The sequence below is a fragment of the Hypanus sabinus genome, chromosome 7 (assembly GCF_030144855.1).
Source record: "Hypanus sabinus isolate sHypSab1 chromosome 7, sHypSab1.hap1, whole genome shotgun sequence".
Lineage (NCBI taxonomy): Eukaryota > Metazoa > Chordata > Chondrichthyes > Myliobatiformes > Dasyatidae > Hypanus > Hypanus sabinus.
The window spans coordinates 115,325,019-115,339,841 of NC_082712.1; the positions used below are offsets into that span (position 1 = coordinate 115,325,019).

The 14,823-nt window shown below is 44.4% G+C and overlaps 1 protein-coding gene across 4 annotated transcripts in view; it reads right to left on the reverse strand.

Moving 5' to 3' along the window:
- Nucleotides 1-4,364: 4,364 nt before the first annotated feature.
- The window catches only part of pamr1b (peptidase domain containing associated with muscle regeneration 1b), a 177,009-nt gene continuing 166,550 nt past the window's right edge, over nt 4,365-14,823 (reverse strand). For 3 of the 4 annotated variants that reach the window (XM_059975430.1, XM_059975431.1, XM_059975428.1), the window contains 2 exons: nt 9,336-9,628; nt 4,366-8,284 (listed from right to left, as the gene is read on the reverse strand). In XM_059975430.1, coding sequence (XP_059831413.1) covers nt 7,754-8,284; nt 9,336-9,628 — 824 coding nt within the window. In that variant the 3' untranslated portion in view covers nt 4,366-7,753. Of the gene's footprint in view, nt 8,285-9,335; nt 9,629-14,823 lie in introns of all 4 variants that reach the window. The other variant, XM_059975429.1, reaches the window with a different exon arrangement.

A 14,823-nucleotide genomic window follows, 5' to 3' on the forward strand; every position in this document is an offset into this window, starting at 1 on the left:
CCGCGGAGTGCCGAATTTCAGAGCCTTGAAGGGTACGAGAGAAGAATGCCACTGGCCTGCCCGCCTGATTGAGGGTAGCAGCCAGCATGAAGTCGGAGGCGTCACTCTCTACTTGGAAGGGAATGGTCTCGTCCACCGCATGCATCGTTGCTTTGGCAGGCCTCAGCAGAGAGGGGAAATGTGGTAGACTTGACCAGGGGTCGGGCCTTGTCTGCGTAATGAGGGACCCATTGGGTGTAATAGGAAAAAAAACCCAGGCACTGTCTGAGGGCTCTGAGGGTGGTGGGAGGAGGGAGTTCTAACAGGGGGCGCATACAGTCGGGATCAGGGCCAATGACCCCGTTCTCCACGACATACCCAAGGATAGCGAGTCGGGTGGTTCCAAACACACACTTGTCCCTGTTATAAGTAAGGTTCAGGGCTTTGGCCACTTGGAAAAATTGTTGGAGGTTGGTGTTGTGATCCGGCCAGTCGTGAACAGATGGTGATGTTATCCAGATAGGGAAATATAGCCTTCAGTTGGCACTGGTCCACCATCCAGTCCTTTTCCCTCTGGAAGACAGAGACACCATTTGTGACACCGAAAGGTACGCGCAGGAAGTGATAGAGCCTGCCGCCCGCCTCGAAGGCGGTGTAGGGGCGGTCCTCTGGGCGGATGGAGAGCTGGTGATAAGCGGATTTCAGATCTATTGTCGAGTACACCTTGTATTGAGCTATCTGGTTGACCATATCCATGATGCGGGGTAGGGGGTACGCGTCAAGCTGCGTGAACCTATTGATGGTCTGGCTGTATTCCACGACCATCCTATTTTTCTGCCCGGTCCGAACAACGACCACCTGGGCCCTCCAAGGACTTGTGCTTGGCTCAATGATCCCCTCCCTGAGCAGCCGCTGCACCTCTGACTGAATGAAGGCCCTGTCCCCTGCGCTGTACCTCCTGCTTTTAGTTGCCACAGGTTTACAGTCGGGGGTCAGGTTGGTGAACAGCGGTAGGGGAGGGATCCTGAGGGTGGAGAGGCTGCAAATGGTGTCAGTAGCGCAGCTGTCGGCATGGTGCTGAGTGGGATGTGTGGGTCGGTGTGTGTGTGTGGTCAGTAGCGGGGTATGTAACGAAGTCCCACAAAACTGAGGGTTCCTGACAGTGAGTGGTGGGAGGGGCCTATCATACTCCATTGTCACACTTTTGAGGTGGCTCTGGAAGTCCAGCCCCAATAGCGCAGACGCACACAGTTGAGGCATGACCGGTAGCGCAAAGTTCTGATATTCTGTGCCCTGCACCACCAATGTCGCTACACAACCCCCCCAGATGTCTGTGGAATGTGATCCAGAAGCCATGGTGACCCTCTGGCTTATCAACCATGTCACGAGTCCGCAGTGTTGCACAGTATCCGGGTGAATTAAACTCTGTGCTGCCCGTGTCAAGCAGGCAGCTAGTCCTGTGCCCCTCCACCAGGATGTCCATCATTGATCTTGCAAGCTGGTGTGGGGCACTTTGGTCAAGGGTTACGGAGGCCAGAGTTGAATTGCCATCTTTGTGCCTGGTAAGCACCCGTGGGTCGGAGGCGGGGCGAGGTGGCGCTGACAAAGATAGCCACCCCCATGCCTCGCACGAGGTGCTGCTCAACCCCGCTCGTGTTTCAGACTTACAGACCCTGGCGAAATGGCCCTTCTTCCCGCAGCTGGAGCAGGTAGCTTCTCAGGCCGGGCAGTGTTTTCGGGGGTGCTTTTCGAGTCCGCAGAAGTAACACTGCGCGGACTTGCGACTGGCAGCAGCTGTGGTTGGTTTCGGGGAGTTTGTGGATTCGCGACTGGCAGCAGCGGTGGTGGATTCGCTCGCGGGTGGCGGGGTCTGCAGTGACCACGGAACCAGCAGGGGATCACACAGCTGGACAGCGTCAGCATTGTGCAGAGCAGCCTCCAGCATGTCGGCCAACTCGATCGCTGAGCGTAAGGTAAGATCGGCGTTTTCCAGCAGCCGCTGGTGCACGTACACTGACCTGATCCCCCTAACGAAGGCGTCTCGTACCAGGAGCTCCGAATGCTGCTCCACCATCAGACCTTTGCAGTCGCAGGCCCTCACGAGTGTCTGTAGAGCTCGGAGAAACTCCCCGTTTGACTCGGCGGGTCGCTGCCGCCACGTCGCTAAGCGATGTCTTGTGTAGACGGTGTTCACTGGCAGCAGGTACTGTCTTTTGAGGGCATCCAGTGCCCCTTCGTAGGTCGGCAGGTCCCTGATAAGGGAGTGAACTTTTGGGCTGACCCTCGAAAGGAGGATTCTGTGCATAATAGCGGGCTCAGTCACAGGAATCACTTCCAAGTATGATTGGAAGCATGCAAGCCAGAGTTCAAAGGCAAAAGCTGATTCTGAATCTTGAGGATCAATGTCCAATTTTTCCGGACGTAAAATGCTTTCCATGTTTTAAAACTTCCAGCCAATAAAATTGATGCACCATCAATAACTCTGAGACGTGGGTTAAGGTAGGCTTTTATTGGCTGGAAGAAAGCACAAGCAGCAAGTGACCACCACACAACATCCTGGAGACTGAGGAAGGGTCTGTGGCTCCAATCGCCTTTATACCAGGGTCCGTGGGAGGAGCCACGGTCTGTGGGAGGGGCCACAGGAGCAGTCAGCGGGGGGGGGGGGGGGGGGGGGCGTGTGTCCAGACAGGTATATGTAGTTCACCACAGGATGAACAAATCCTCTCAGTACAGCAAGTGCTATCAGAACCTTGACCCCTTTACAAGGTTCTCTATTCTCTTCTCTAACCTCTATTTCGGGGGAAAATACTGTAAACTGAATAGCAATAAAGCCAGAGCAGGGAAGTTGGGGGTAATAAGTATCTGTACACAAGGTGAAATGCTCAACAAGGTCCTGCCCTATGATAATAGTTGGGTCTGGCGCAGTGATTCTGATGGTGATGTCAATGAGCTACAGAGAAGCATTCTGTGTCAACAAGGCAGAATGGAGTGCAGACAATGGAGTGTACTTTGAGGTATGCTTGGAAATGCACTGGAATATCAGGGGGAGAGGAATAGACAAGGAGAGGTAAACAGGCTGGTGACATGGGCAGATGGGTGGCAGATGGAATTTAACCACCATGAAATATGTAATGTTACATTCCGGCTGGATGAATGTAAGAGGCAAAATAAACTGGAGGTTGCAATGCTAAAAGTATAATCATACAGAGATCTACAATGCATGGGCATAGTTCATTGAAGACGATGGAACAGTTTGTTAAAAATCTAACAGTTTTGGGGTTTGATAGCAGAGTCGTATGGTCAAAGAGCAAGGAAGTTATAATGAACCTTTACAAAACATTTGATTATTCAGATCTGCAGTTCTGGGTAAAACACTTCAGGAATGATGTACAGATTTTAGAGAACATCTTTTAGAGACATTGTAAAATAGTTCCATGGAATGGGGACTTTAGTTATGTAGTTAGTGAGGAGAACATGGGGTTGTTTTCTTTGGACAGGGTAATTGCAATGGGATCCAATCGAGGTCTTTAAATTCTTGAAGATGAGTAAGTGGAGAGGAGTTGCTGCTATTGATGGAAGAGTCAAAGGATAGACCATGAAGATGACTGGCAAATGTACCAAGATCTTTTACACAGAGTGGTTAGGGACTGGAATGCACTGCCAAAGTTAGTGATGCAAGCAGAAAGATGTTGGGGAGGTATTTAAAAGGAAAGAATTTGCAGAACTATGGTGGGAGAATGGACTAGTTAGATTGCCAGAGCAAATACACATTGAATGGGCCAAATGGCCTTCTTCCTTGATGTAACTATTCCATGATTGTGATTCAGTAATTATGTGAGAGAGGGCTTGTTGTAAATGTGAAGATGTTTCCAAAGCTCCAAAGATCTTTGAATGATGCATAGAGGCATGGAGGCATAGCCCAGAAAGTAAGAATCAGGTTTCCCCTGCTATCTGAAGGTAGAGCGTTCCTATGAAACTGTTTGTAAGCCGGAATGGTGCAAAGCGAAGAAGCAATTATCATTTACTTATATGGGAAAATTTTTGAGTGTTCCCAGACCCAAAAAAAACCTACCAAATCAAACCAAATAACACATAAAATCTAAAATAACATGAACATATAGTAAGAGCAGGAATGATATGATAAATATACAGCCTATATAAAGTAGAAATATTGTATGTACAGTGTAGTTTTAATGGAACACCACGCTTTGTACACCCATCAATCCACTCAAGCAAGGCTTCCCATTTCATCCATTACTGGATGCCGACTAGGAGAGACCACTTTGCTACGAGCAGAACCAACAGTAACATCGGCAGCCTTCAAGATTCTTTCTCTCTGTGTGTAAGTAGTACGAATGCAGGCAGGTTCAACGCACTCACGATGCCTTTATTTCATTCACCATGATCGAAACATTTAATTATGTCCAATTTTACGTTAAGCGCAACACCCTTACGAGCTGTCTTAGGCTTTTCCGATGACACATTTGTTAACGGATGTACAAAATAAATGGAGGTAAAGCACAGATGCTCACAGACACAGTTCGAAGCTATGGCAACTTGCTGAGATGCTGAGTGTAGTTCCCGGGGGCCACTCTCTCACTCGGGGTGCGCGCTGCCTCTATAACGGCTTGCTGCAAAACAAATGCAGATCGCTATTTTTCCTTTTCGCTTTTTCTCGTAAGAGTGAAAATCTTCGGATTTCTTTTGGTTAGCGGAAACAGGTACTGATGTAGGTCTTTCGTAAAAGTGAAGTGGCGTAAAGCAAACTTTCGAAAAGCGGGGGATACCTGTACTTTGTGACGTAAAAAGTAACAGTGGGAATAAGGAAGGGTATGGCCTCTGAAATGAGTGCAGAGACACAGAGATCAGTAAAAAGCAACCGGATAGAGGAAATCTAGAACAATTTTCTGCAGCCCACAGGAAGTAGCCGATGATCACTGTCTCTATCTTGCTTCCCAAACATTGAGCACATCTACACAAAAGCAGCATCCATCATCAGAGACCCTCACCACCCAGGCCAGGCTCTCTGCTCACTGCTGCCATCAGGTCGAAGGATCACGAGCCTCAGCACTCACAGCACGACGTACAAGAATAGTTACTGCCCCTCAACCATCAGCTCTTGAACAAAAGGGGATAACTACACCCACTTGCCCATCCATTGAGATGTTCCCACAGCCAATGATCTCACTTTAATGACTCATTATCTTGCTATTTCATGTTCTCGTTAGTTATTGCTATTTATTTATTTGTACTTGCATTGCATAGTTTGTTGTCTTCTACACTCTGGTTGATCTTTCATTGATCCTGTTTACTGTTACTATTCCATAGATTTGCCGAATATGCTTGCAGGTAAGCAAATCTCAGCATTGTATGTAGTGACATACATGTACTCTGATAATAAAACTTACTTTGAACCTTGACTAGAGATAGATTGAACTAAGCTTCGTGTATCCAGTAACGTATCAAAAAACAGCATAGACTATTGCCATTAATGCTAAGTTACTTCATGGACAGATTTGTACAGAAGGTGATATAAAAAATATAGTGAATCAGAGTATGTAATCAGACGTATTCAATACAATGAGAACAGTTGTGTTGAGACAATAAATGCAACACAGGATGTGACACAAGCTCTTAACCTGGAGAAATAATCAACTGAAATTTCCAGATCCTGCAGCAGATATTCTAAGATGTAGAGTGCAAGGAAAATTTCAGTCAACTGAGACCAATAGGTTGATTATAGTTGATTGAACTTACAACTCTATAGTTACATAAATAATTAACCAAATACAAAATTTCATATACTTGATGTTTTGTATGGGTTTATTCTTTAAGAAGATGCAGTGTACATTATATCAAATAAAATGTATCTTGAATAACAGGGTGAATCGAGTGATATGACTTCGATACACTGAAGTCACAGACACCGCTGATTCATTGAGACGCTTCCTACAATAGAGATTGCTCTATGGATAATTGAACCTCTGTTTCTTTGCTTTGGCAAGCCGACAGGTAATTTCAGTAAACGTGTAGCCAGCTGTGTTAGCACAGCAGGTCTACTGGTCAATCCTCAAACAAAACTGACACAGAAGAGGGTGGAAGCTTTCCGTAGTTTGGAGGGAGTGGAGCAATTAAAGCTTTTGCGGTGAATCCTATGCTAAAGTTGCCTGTGTGTCTCCAAAATCCATCACCTATTTCAGATTTTCAGGAGCAGCAGGATTAACTTTGCACTGTGTTTCTTCATTGAAATCAGAGATATGCCAATACCTACTATTCCTGCGGAGCTATTTGAGGTGTCTCTGAGTCCCTGTGTAAAGAAGTAATTTGTGGAATCAGTCTTAAGTTTGTCCTGAGTTCCTGTGCTCCATATCCTTCAGGATGGACATTACTCAATGGTTTGTACTGGGTTTACAATCTCAGAAGACCATAAGATAAAGGATTTGGCCATTCTACTGTGCCTATGGAATCTGCTCAATTGTGGCTGATTTTTTACAACCCATTCTCCAGACTTCTCACAGCCTTTAGCTCCTTTTATCAATGAAGAAACCATCAGTCTCTGCCTTACACACACACACACACACACACACACACACACACACACACACACACACACACACACACACACACACACACACACACACACACACAATGAATTGGCCTCCACAGCCCTCCATGGTAATCAATTCCACAGGTTCACCATCCTCCAGCTGAAGAAATTCCTCCTCATTTCAGTTCTAAATATATCATCCTTATTCTGAGACTATACCCTTGGATCCTAGACCCTGCTCCTAATAGAAACATCCTTTCCATGTCCACCCTATCCAGACCTTTTCACTATTCAGTAGGTTTCAATGAGATCCCCCCCATCCCCCTTTCCCTCTGAACTTCATCAAGTACAATCCCAGACCAATAATATTCCTCAGACTTTAAGTTCAGTGGTAGAGACCACAGAGTTAAGGTTATTTTATATATTTTAACCTCCAACTCAGAATCATGTAGATTCAACCCACTGTACAAATTCTAAATGACACAGCCCAGGCTAACATCTCATTGTCAAGCTGGTGTGGGCAAGAGTGTGGTTGGAAGACATTAAAATAACATATTCTGTGATCCACTTTAGGATATTTTGGAGGACTGACAACTATACATCACTTTCATATTACTGAGCAGAAGTTTTGAAATTTGGAGAGGACATAAACGTTAAATAAATGCAACAGCGAGAAGGTTCTCAGCAATTTTCCAGAAGAGGTGGCAATGAAATGGGCAGAATACAGGCAGGTGGGACGGGTTTACAGCAATGGACTCAGGAGGAATGAGAAGATGCACATAACAAAATGGTCCCTGGTACAGGGGAAGGAATGTGACCTCTGGGAAGAGGGAATCAGATCCTTGGGAAGAGGGAATGTGACCCCTCAGAATGTGAATGTGATCCATGGGAGAGGGACTACATCCTCTGTAGAGAGGGATAAAGATCCCTGGAGAAGGAATATGATTCCTATGGGAAGAAGGGTAGGAGATGAATCCAATAATTGTCCTACAAATGAATTTAGTTGAATAGGTTGAGGCATTGCTGATTAAAATCACTGAAGTCACTAAGTCAGTAGTTGTGTTTGATGGATGAAGCGTGCTGATTGGTGCAGCTGTCGTGTGCTTTTATTGGTTGCCTTGTATAAACAACACTGTAAGTTCGAAGGATGCAGCTGTGAAACCAGGCCCATTATGAGTCGCCTGTCCTCTGGTTAGCATCACCATGTGCTGCTTCCGTGAGGGAATCCTACTTCAGGTGCTTCTCGATCCAGTCTTTGAACGGTGCTACACTGGTATAGACGGTGAAAAGTTCTTGGCTGCACTCGCTCTCGTAGCCCCAGCTGACCAGCCCCACCAGGTACCAGGTGAACATTTCACCAGCCTTGTCTGCTGCTGGGAAGGTGGCCACACCTCCCGTCTCCAGTGGGCAGATGTTTGAGAAACCTTGGGGATCCTGACGGGCACAGAACATGTTCTCGGTGATGCTGACAGAGATCCCGTGCTCCTCGTACTGCTGCTCACACTGGACCGCATCGCCGATCTCGATGGTGCCCACGCGCAGGGTGTCATTGCTGCGGCCGGACTCCCTGGGCTCGCTCTGTATCCTCCATCCGGTGACGTAGCCCTGGGCACTGATGGCCGATAGATCCTTCAGGTCAGGAAGGCACACTGGCTGTACCTGATTGGTGATCTTCGCCTTGTCCATCAGTTTGATGATAGCAATGTCGGAATCCAGCAGAACCGGGTCGTAGGAAGGATGCACAATGACTCCAGCAATCTGAAGAGAGTAAAGTGAGATCAGAATAGTAGGTTAAAATACTGTTCTGCTTCATTGGCTGCCTACCGCCTTTCAGGGTGAAACGCATACAAGGTGCTGGAGAACCTTAACGAGGCAGCATCTAGAGGAGAAAAATAAAACATCAACTGTTTATTCATTTCCATAGACGCTGCCTGGCCTGTTGAGTTCCCCCAGCATTTTGTGCGTGTTGCCCAATATTTCTGAATCTCTTGTGTCTCTGCCCTTCAGGATGAGCTAGTAGTCAGCACATTCCCTGTGCAGCTCCCTCTGCATTGCCCTATTGGTGATAGGTACAGCTCCTCCCAACCCCAGTATGTACTCCTAGGGAAAGTTTGCACCTCAGGAAGAGCAGAAATGGTGATAGACTCTGGGCAACAAATGCTACTGCAGATAGTGCAGTTGCCTCCCAGTTCCAGGAGCTGTGGCTTCTTTATCTCCCCTTCTTAACATTGTTTCCTTACACCCACCCCTGCCTTCTTAATGCATAGTTCTTTAGAAGGGTCACCCTCATATATCAGCCACTAGCTTTGTTAATTCTTGTGGGGAAACACCTTCAGCATCAGTTAGACAGAACATTGAGTACTCGCAATGAGAATGACTGGTCGAGTCTCACAGTTCCAGTGACCAGGGCTCAGTCATGCCCTCTGCCACTGTCTCTGTCAAATGTTCCCCTTGGATACCCTGGTTTCCAGTTTCCTCACCCTACCCGTACCACCCCTCCGCAAGACACGCAGATTTGGTGGGTCTATTGACCAAGGAAGTGGTAGAAACCGGAGAAGTTAATGGGATTAGTGTGGAATCAGTGATAATCAGCAATGACTCGGTGAATAAAGGACTGATTGCTTGCTAAGTAGCTCAGCGACACTGTGAAACGTAACCCATGTCCCATAGTGAATGTTTAGAGGACACAGTAGTCTGCTGGTTCATTCAACAATGAGGAAAGGGGTTCTTAGATTACACGTCAGAGCAATGAGTACCGTCCCTTCAGGGTCTGACCGCCAGGGGAGCTCCCTTCCCCTTCAGGACCTACCTGCAGGTACTGCCGGCTCTCCTCCTGCTTTGCTTCATCGTAGAAGTACTTCCCCAGGACCACCATCAGATCCGCCGTATTGATGAGCGCCGCCTTGCCCAGCTCCGTCACACAATGGGCAGCTACCACCACGCTGCGCTCATTGAGAACTGCCCCACTGCAGGCCAGAAACCAGGAGTGCCCGCTGACAATCTCATTGCTGGTCTGGGACACCTTCTGGTAGAGCGCGGCCTGCCAGGGCCAGGCTGTCGAGGCCAGGTTCTGCCGGCTGAAGTTGCCCAGCTTTCCACAGACTGCAGATCGGGGAGAAAGAGAGAAAGGCAGGGTGAATGTTACTCTTCAGGGAGACACACAAGACACGAGGCCAAAGAGAAAGGTCACAGTCAGTCTGAGCATCACACCACAATACAATGATATATGCCTAGAAGTTGGAGCATCTAGAAGGATTATAATAATAAACCATCAGACCATAAGGTATTGGGCACAAAGAGATTCTGCAGATGCTGTAAGTCTTGAGTGGCACACAAAATGCAGGAGAATCTCAACGAGTCAGGTAGTATCAATGGAGGGCAATAAACAGCCAACATTTCAGGCCAAGACCCTTCATCAGGACTGATATAAGAACAGTTTTATCCCACTTGGCCCACCAAGTCTGCTCTGCTATTAATCATGGCTGATTACAACCTCATTCCCCCACCTACTCCCAGTTAGCCTTAACACTTTACAACCAAGAACCCAACAATCTGCCTTAAATACACTCAATGACATGGCCTCCACAGTCCCTGTGGCAATCTTCTGGCTGAAGAAATTCCTTCTCATATCAGTACCTTTCTGCTGAGACCATCCCTTAGACCAAAGTCTCTTTAGCTAATGGAAACATCTCTCCACATCCACTATCCAGGCCTTTCAGTATCCGCAATAAGATTACCCTTCATTCTTCAGAACTCTATCAAGAGCAACCCCTGAGGCCCTCATACACTCAGCCTGTTATTCTTTCTTTTTCAATCTTTTTATTGATTTTCATATATACACAAAAAAAATAACATAGTAATAAGTAAATTATGAATACAATAGACTTGAAATCACATTGATAATAAGATAACAATATCCTACTAAACATCAACAGAAGAAAATACCTTAATCAATCAAGTCCACATGATTATATGAAAAAAAAACAAAAATAACCATTAAAAAAGAAAAAAATAATAAAAATATGTGAAAAAAACTATATATTAAAAAAAAATAAAACACTAAACTAAACTAACATGGGCAATAATAACAGTTTACAAGTATATGATAGTGTCAAAGAACTCTGGAACTCCATACCTGAACATGAATAAGCAGAAAGAAGGTCTGGAAAAGGCCAAATTAATTCATATGAAAATGTCGAATAAACGGTCTCCAAGTTTCTTCAAATTTAATTGATGAGTCAAAAATAGTGCTTCTAATTTTTTCCAAACTCAGATAAGAAATAGTTTGAGAAAGCCATTGAAATGTGGTAGGAGGATTTACTTCTTTCCAATTTTGTAATATAGACCTTCTGGCCATTAATGTTACAAAAGCAATCATTCGTCTGATTGAAGGGGAAAACTGATTACCATCTTCATTTGGTATGCCAAAAATTGCAGTAATAAAATGAGGTTGTAAATCTATATTCCAAATTGAGGAAATAGTAGTAAATATGTCCTTCCAATAATTATGTAAAGTGGGACATGACCAGAACATATGGGTCAATGAGGCCACTTCTGAATGACATCTGTCACATTGAGGGTTAATATGAGAATAGAATCGAGCAAGTTTATCTTTAGACATATGAGCTCTATGTACAATTTTAAATTGTATTAAAGCATGTTTAGCACATATAGAAGAAGAATTAACCATTTGCAAAATTTTTTCCCATTTATCTGTTGATATGTTATATTGAAGTTCTTTTTCCCATTCTTGTTTAATTCTAACTGATATTTCTGGTTGTATCTTCATAATCATATTATAAATAAAAGCTACTAATCCCTTCTGACAAGGATTTAAGGTAAAAATCAAATCTGTAATGTCCACCAAAGTTGAATTAGGAAAAGATGGTAAAACTTTATGTAAGAAATTTCTAATTTGTAAATATCTGAAAAAATTAGATTTAGGTAATTCAAATTTGTTGGAAAGTTGATCAAATGACATCAAAGTATCTTCAAAAAAGAGATCACGAAAACATTTTATACCTTTCCTTTTCCATATGTCAGCCTGTTATTGACAGCATCAAGGACATGGATTAGAGTACTCAGAAGACCTGCATTAGAGGTGGAGGGGTCCCATCACCTTACAACTACTCCCCTTCTGCATCTAGGGGTCACCACCAAAGAGGCAAGTCACCCTCCACCCTGAAGAACTGCCTGAGAAGAAGGTAATGGAAGATGTGTTTAACATAACTAATGGGGTAGAAGAGGGAAATTATTTCCCTCTATTGAGAGATATTGAGGCTCTAGTTAAGAAAAAGAGGGAGGTATACACTATGCACAAAGAATGAAAACTAGTGGATCTCTTGATGACCATCTTGTGCACTTAAGAGAGAAGTTAGGAGGACAAAGATGGTATGAGAAATATATGACAGGCAAGATGAAGCAAATTCCCAATAGTTTCTACAGGTACAGTCGGCCCTCCTTATCTGCGGGGGGTTGGTTCCGGGACTCCCCACGGATACCAAAAAGTGCAGATGCTCGTCCCTTATTTAACCTGTCTCAGTGTGGGTGGACTTTAGGACCCTGGGGAGCTCCGAACTCGCTGCCTGCGGCTGCTGCTGAATCCACAGTGTTTCTGTCCCATTGACGGAAAACGATCACGATTGAAAATAAAGTGAAAATAATAAAGCAATCGGAAAGAAGTGAAATACCATCTGTCATTGGAAAACTGTTAGGCTACAGTCGGTCAACAATCGGAACAATTTTAAAGTATAATGTGTGAAAGGTCCTGCCCCAATGAAAGCTACAATTATTACTAAGCAACACAGTGGTTTAATTATTGAAATACATACGTTTCTTGTGTTTTATATGCATAGAAAGGTAAAATATATATTACATACTAAGACAAACCTTTGACTAACTGATGCCAAATAATACCAGATGTACCTGTTCCAATTTACATACGAATCCGACTTAAAGACTGTCTGTACTTTAAATCATCTCTAGATTACTTATAATACCTAATACAATATAAATGCTATGTAAATAGTTGGTATACTGTATTGTTTAGGGAATAATGACAAGAAGTAAAGTCTGTACATGCTCAAACAATGAGTGCTGGAGAGAGAACTTCTGGATTTTCCCGATCTGCAGTTGGTTGAATCCGCGTGTGCAGAACCTGCGGATAAGGATAGCAGACTGTATATTAAGAGTAAAATGGTAAACTGGGAGAGGACAGGTCCCCTTAAAGATCAGCAATTGTCTTTCTTTGATTCTATTGTCTCTCTTGTATTTACTGTGAATGCCTCCAAGTAGATTGAATCTTGGGGTTGTACAAGATGACATATGCATTTTGAACTTTGAACATTGAACTTTGAGTTTGGATTAAAGGTGCAAAAGCAGAAATGGAAACATTCTTTCATTATATATCTGGAATAGTCTCTCTATAGGTCGGGTGAAAAGCCCCCCTCAGAGCTCCCCTCAACATCATCAAATCGGGAAATTTGTTGTGGAGGCAGACTTCAGTCCATGAACTTCGAGAATATTATTCCCAAAATATTCCTTTATGCGGCACACTTTTCCTCTGGTTCTCATTTTCCCAGATCCTATGCCTGACCACATTCAACTGATCCTTTTCTGATTCCCACCGCCACCCTGTTCCCACTTCACAGCACTCCTACCCTCGCCAACCATGCCCACTCCAGCCCAGAGTTTCTCACCCCAACAGCTGTTGTTCTTCAGTCACCCCTTCATGCTCCCCCTCCCCAGTCGCACTGCAATCATCTCTCCACCCGTCACCATCCCCATCCTCTCCTGATCCACGACCCACCGATTTCAGGCATTTTGGAACTTCTTTTCCAGTGCTTCTATCCTTAATTTCCTTGCAAAGTTAAAACTTCTTCTGACCAACCTTTTGGAAATCTTATACTGTGCCCCCTTCGTCAAAGGTTTCAGATTAACGGTCACATTTTAGCAGAATCACTCTTTATTTTTTTTCTCTATATGATCTAGCAAACAGTTACTATAGCCTCAGATTCATTTGAAAAGCAAAACAGGAAAATATGAAAAAAAATCCTCCATCTGTTGCAAAGCCTACCATTCACACTGCACTCTTTAAATCCGTCCTTAATGCTTCAAACTAATGAAATTGCCAGTAACCTATTTGGATGCGCCACGGTGTGGTATGGAAACTTCTCTGTGCAAAGCAGAAATTGCAGAGAGTGGCCATGCATAGGAAACAGACTCTGTCACTCCTCCTGCTACCTGGGCAACGTTACCAACGTAATCCGGGACTCCTCCCATCCCAGCCTTCTTCCTTTCTCCTCTTCCAGCAGGCAGAAGAGACAAAAGAACATGTACCTCCTGTCCCAAGGACAGTTTCCATCCTACTGTTACAAGATTTTTGAATGGACTTCTTGTATGGTAAAGAACTCGTGAGCTCACAAAGTTACTCATTATGGCCCTTGCACCTTTTTGCACTATATTCTCTATTACTGTAGTACTATATTCTCCATTCTGTTCTTTTTCCTTCTGTACTTGTGTATGGAACGATCTGTCTGGATGGCACACGAACAAAAGCTCTTCACAGACAGTAACAGATCAATAACTAATAACATTGCCTCTGCAGGAGCCTTTATTACAGTTTGATTTACTTGCTTATGTACCACAACCTTTTTTAAAGGGATAGCCTCCAAACATGGTGTGGGAGAAGGGGCAGCAAAAGGGGTAATGAACAAAGTAGCTAACTTGCATTTTTTTTTCCATTTGAATTGTATCCTAATGAACTTCTGTAACCCAATGTCCTAAGCTTAGACCTGCAGACAGCCTTTCACAATCAGGAATCAGCACTGTGTGCAGATGGCCAAAAACACAAACGTAGTCACTTATTTACATTTAAGAGCATAAGATATAGGAGCAGAATTAGGCCATTTGGCCATTGAGTCTGGTCCTTGTCTATTCTATGATTAAAAGTAATGTGTGTAACAGATGTACAGTACTGACTTGTTCCTAGTTACATGTATCTGCCCGTGTAAAAGATTCACTTGCGTGCTGGTATTTGCCTGTCCAGCAGTATAACTATATGCCAAAATTGCTGTGTAATACTCTGCTGGATAAACGTATCACTGCTTGAAGTCTGGTCTCTGGGGTCGATTTACTTCGACACATAGAAGCAAAGGAAATAGGCAGGGGAGGTGATCCTTCAGCCCTTCAAGTTTGTTCTGTCATTCAATAAGTTCACGCCTGATCATCTGCTTTGTTCCCATAGACCTCGCTATCCTTGGCCTTTAAATGATATCTGCTTCTTCCTTGAATGGAAT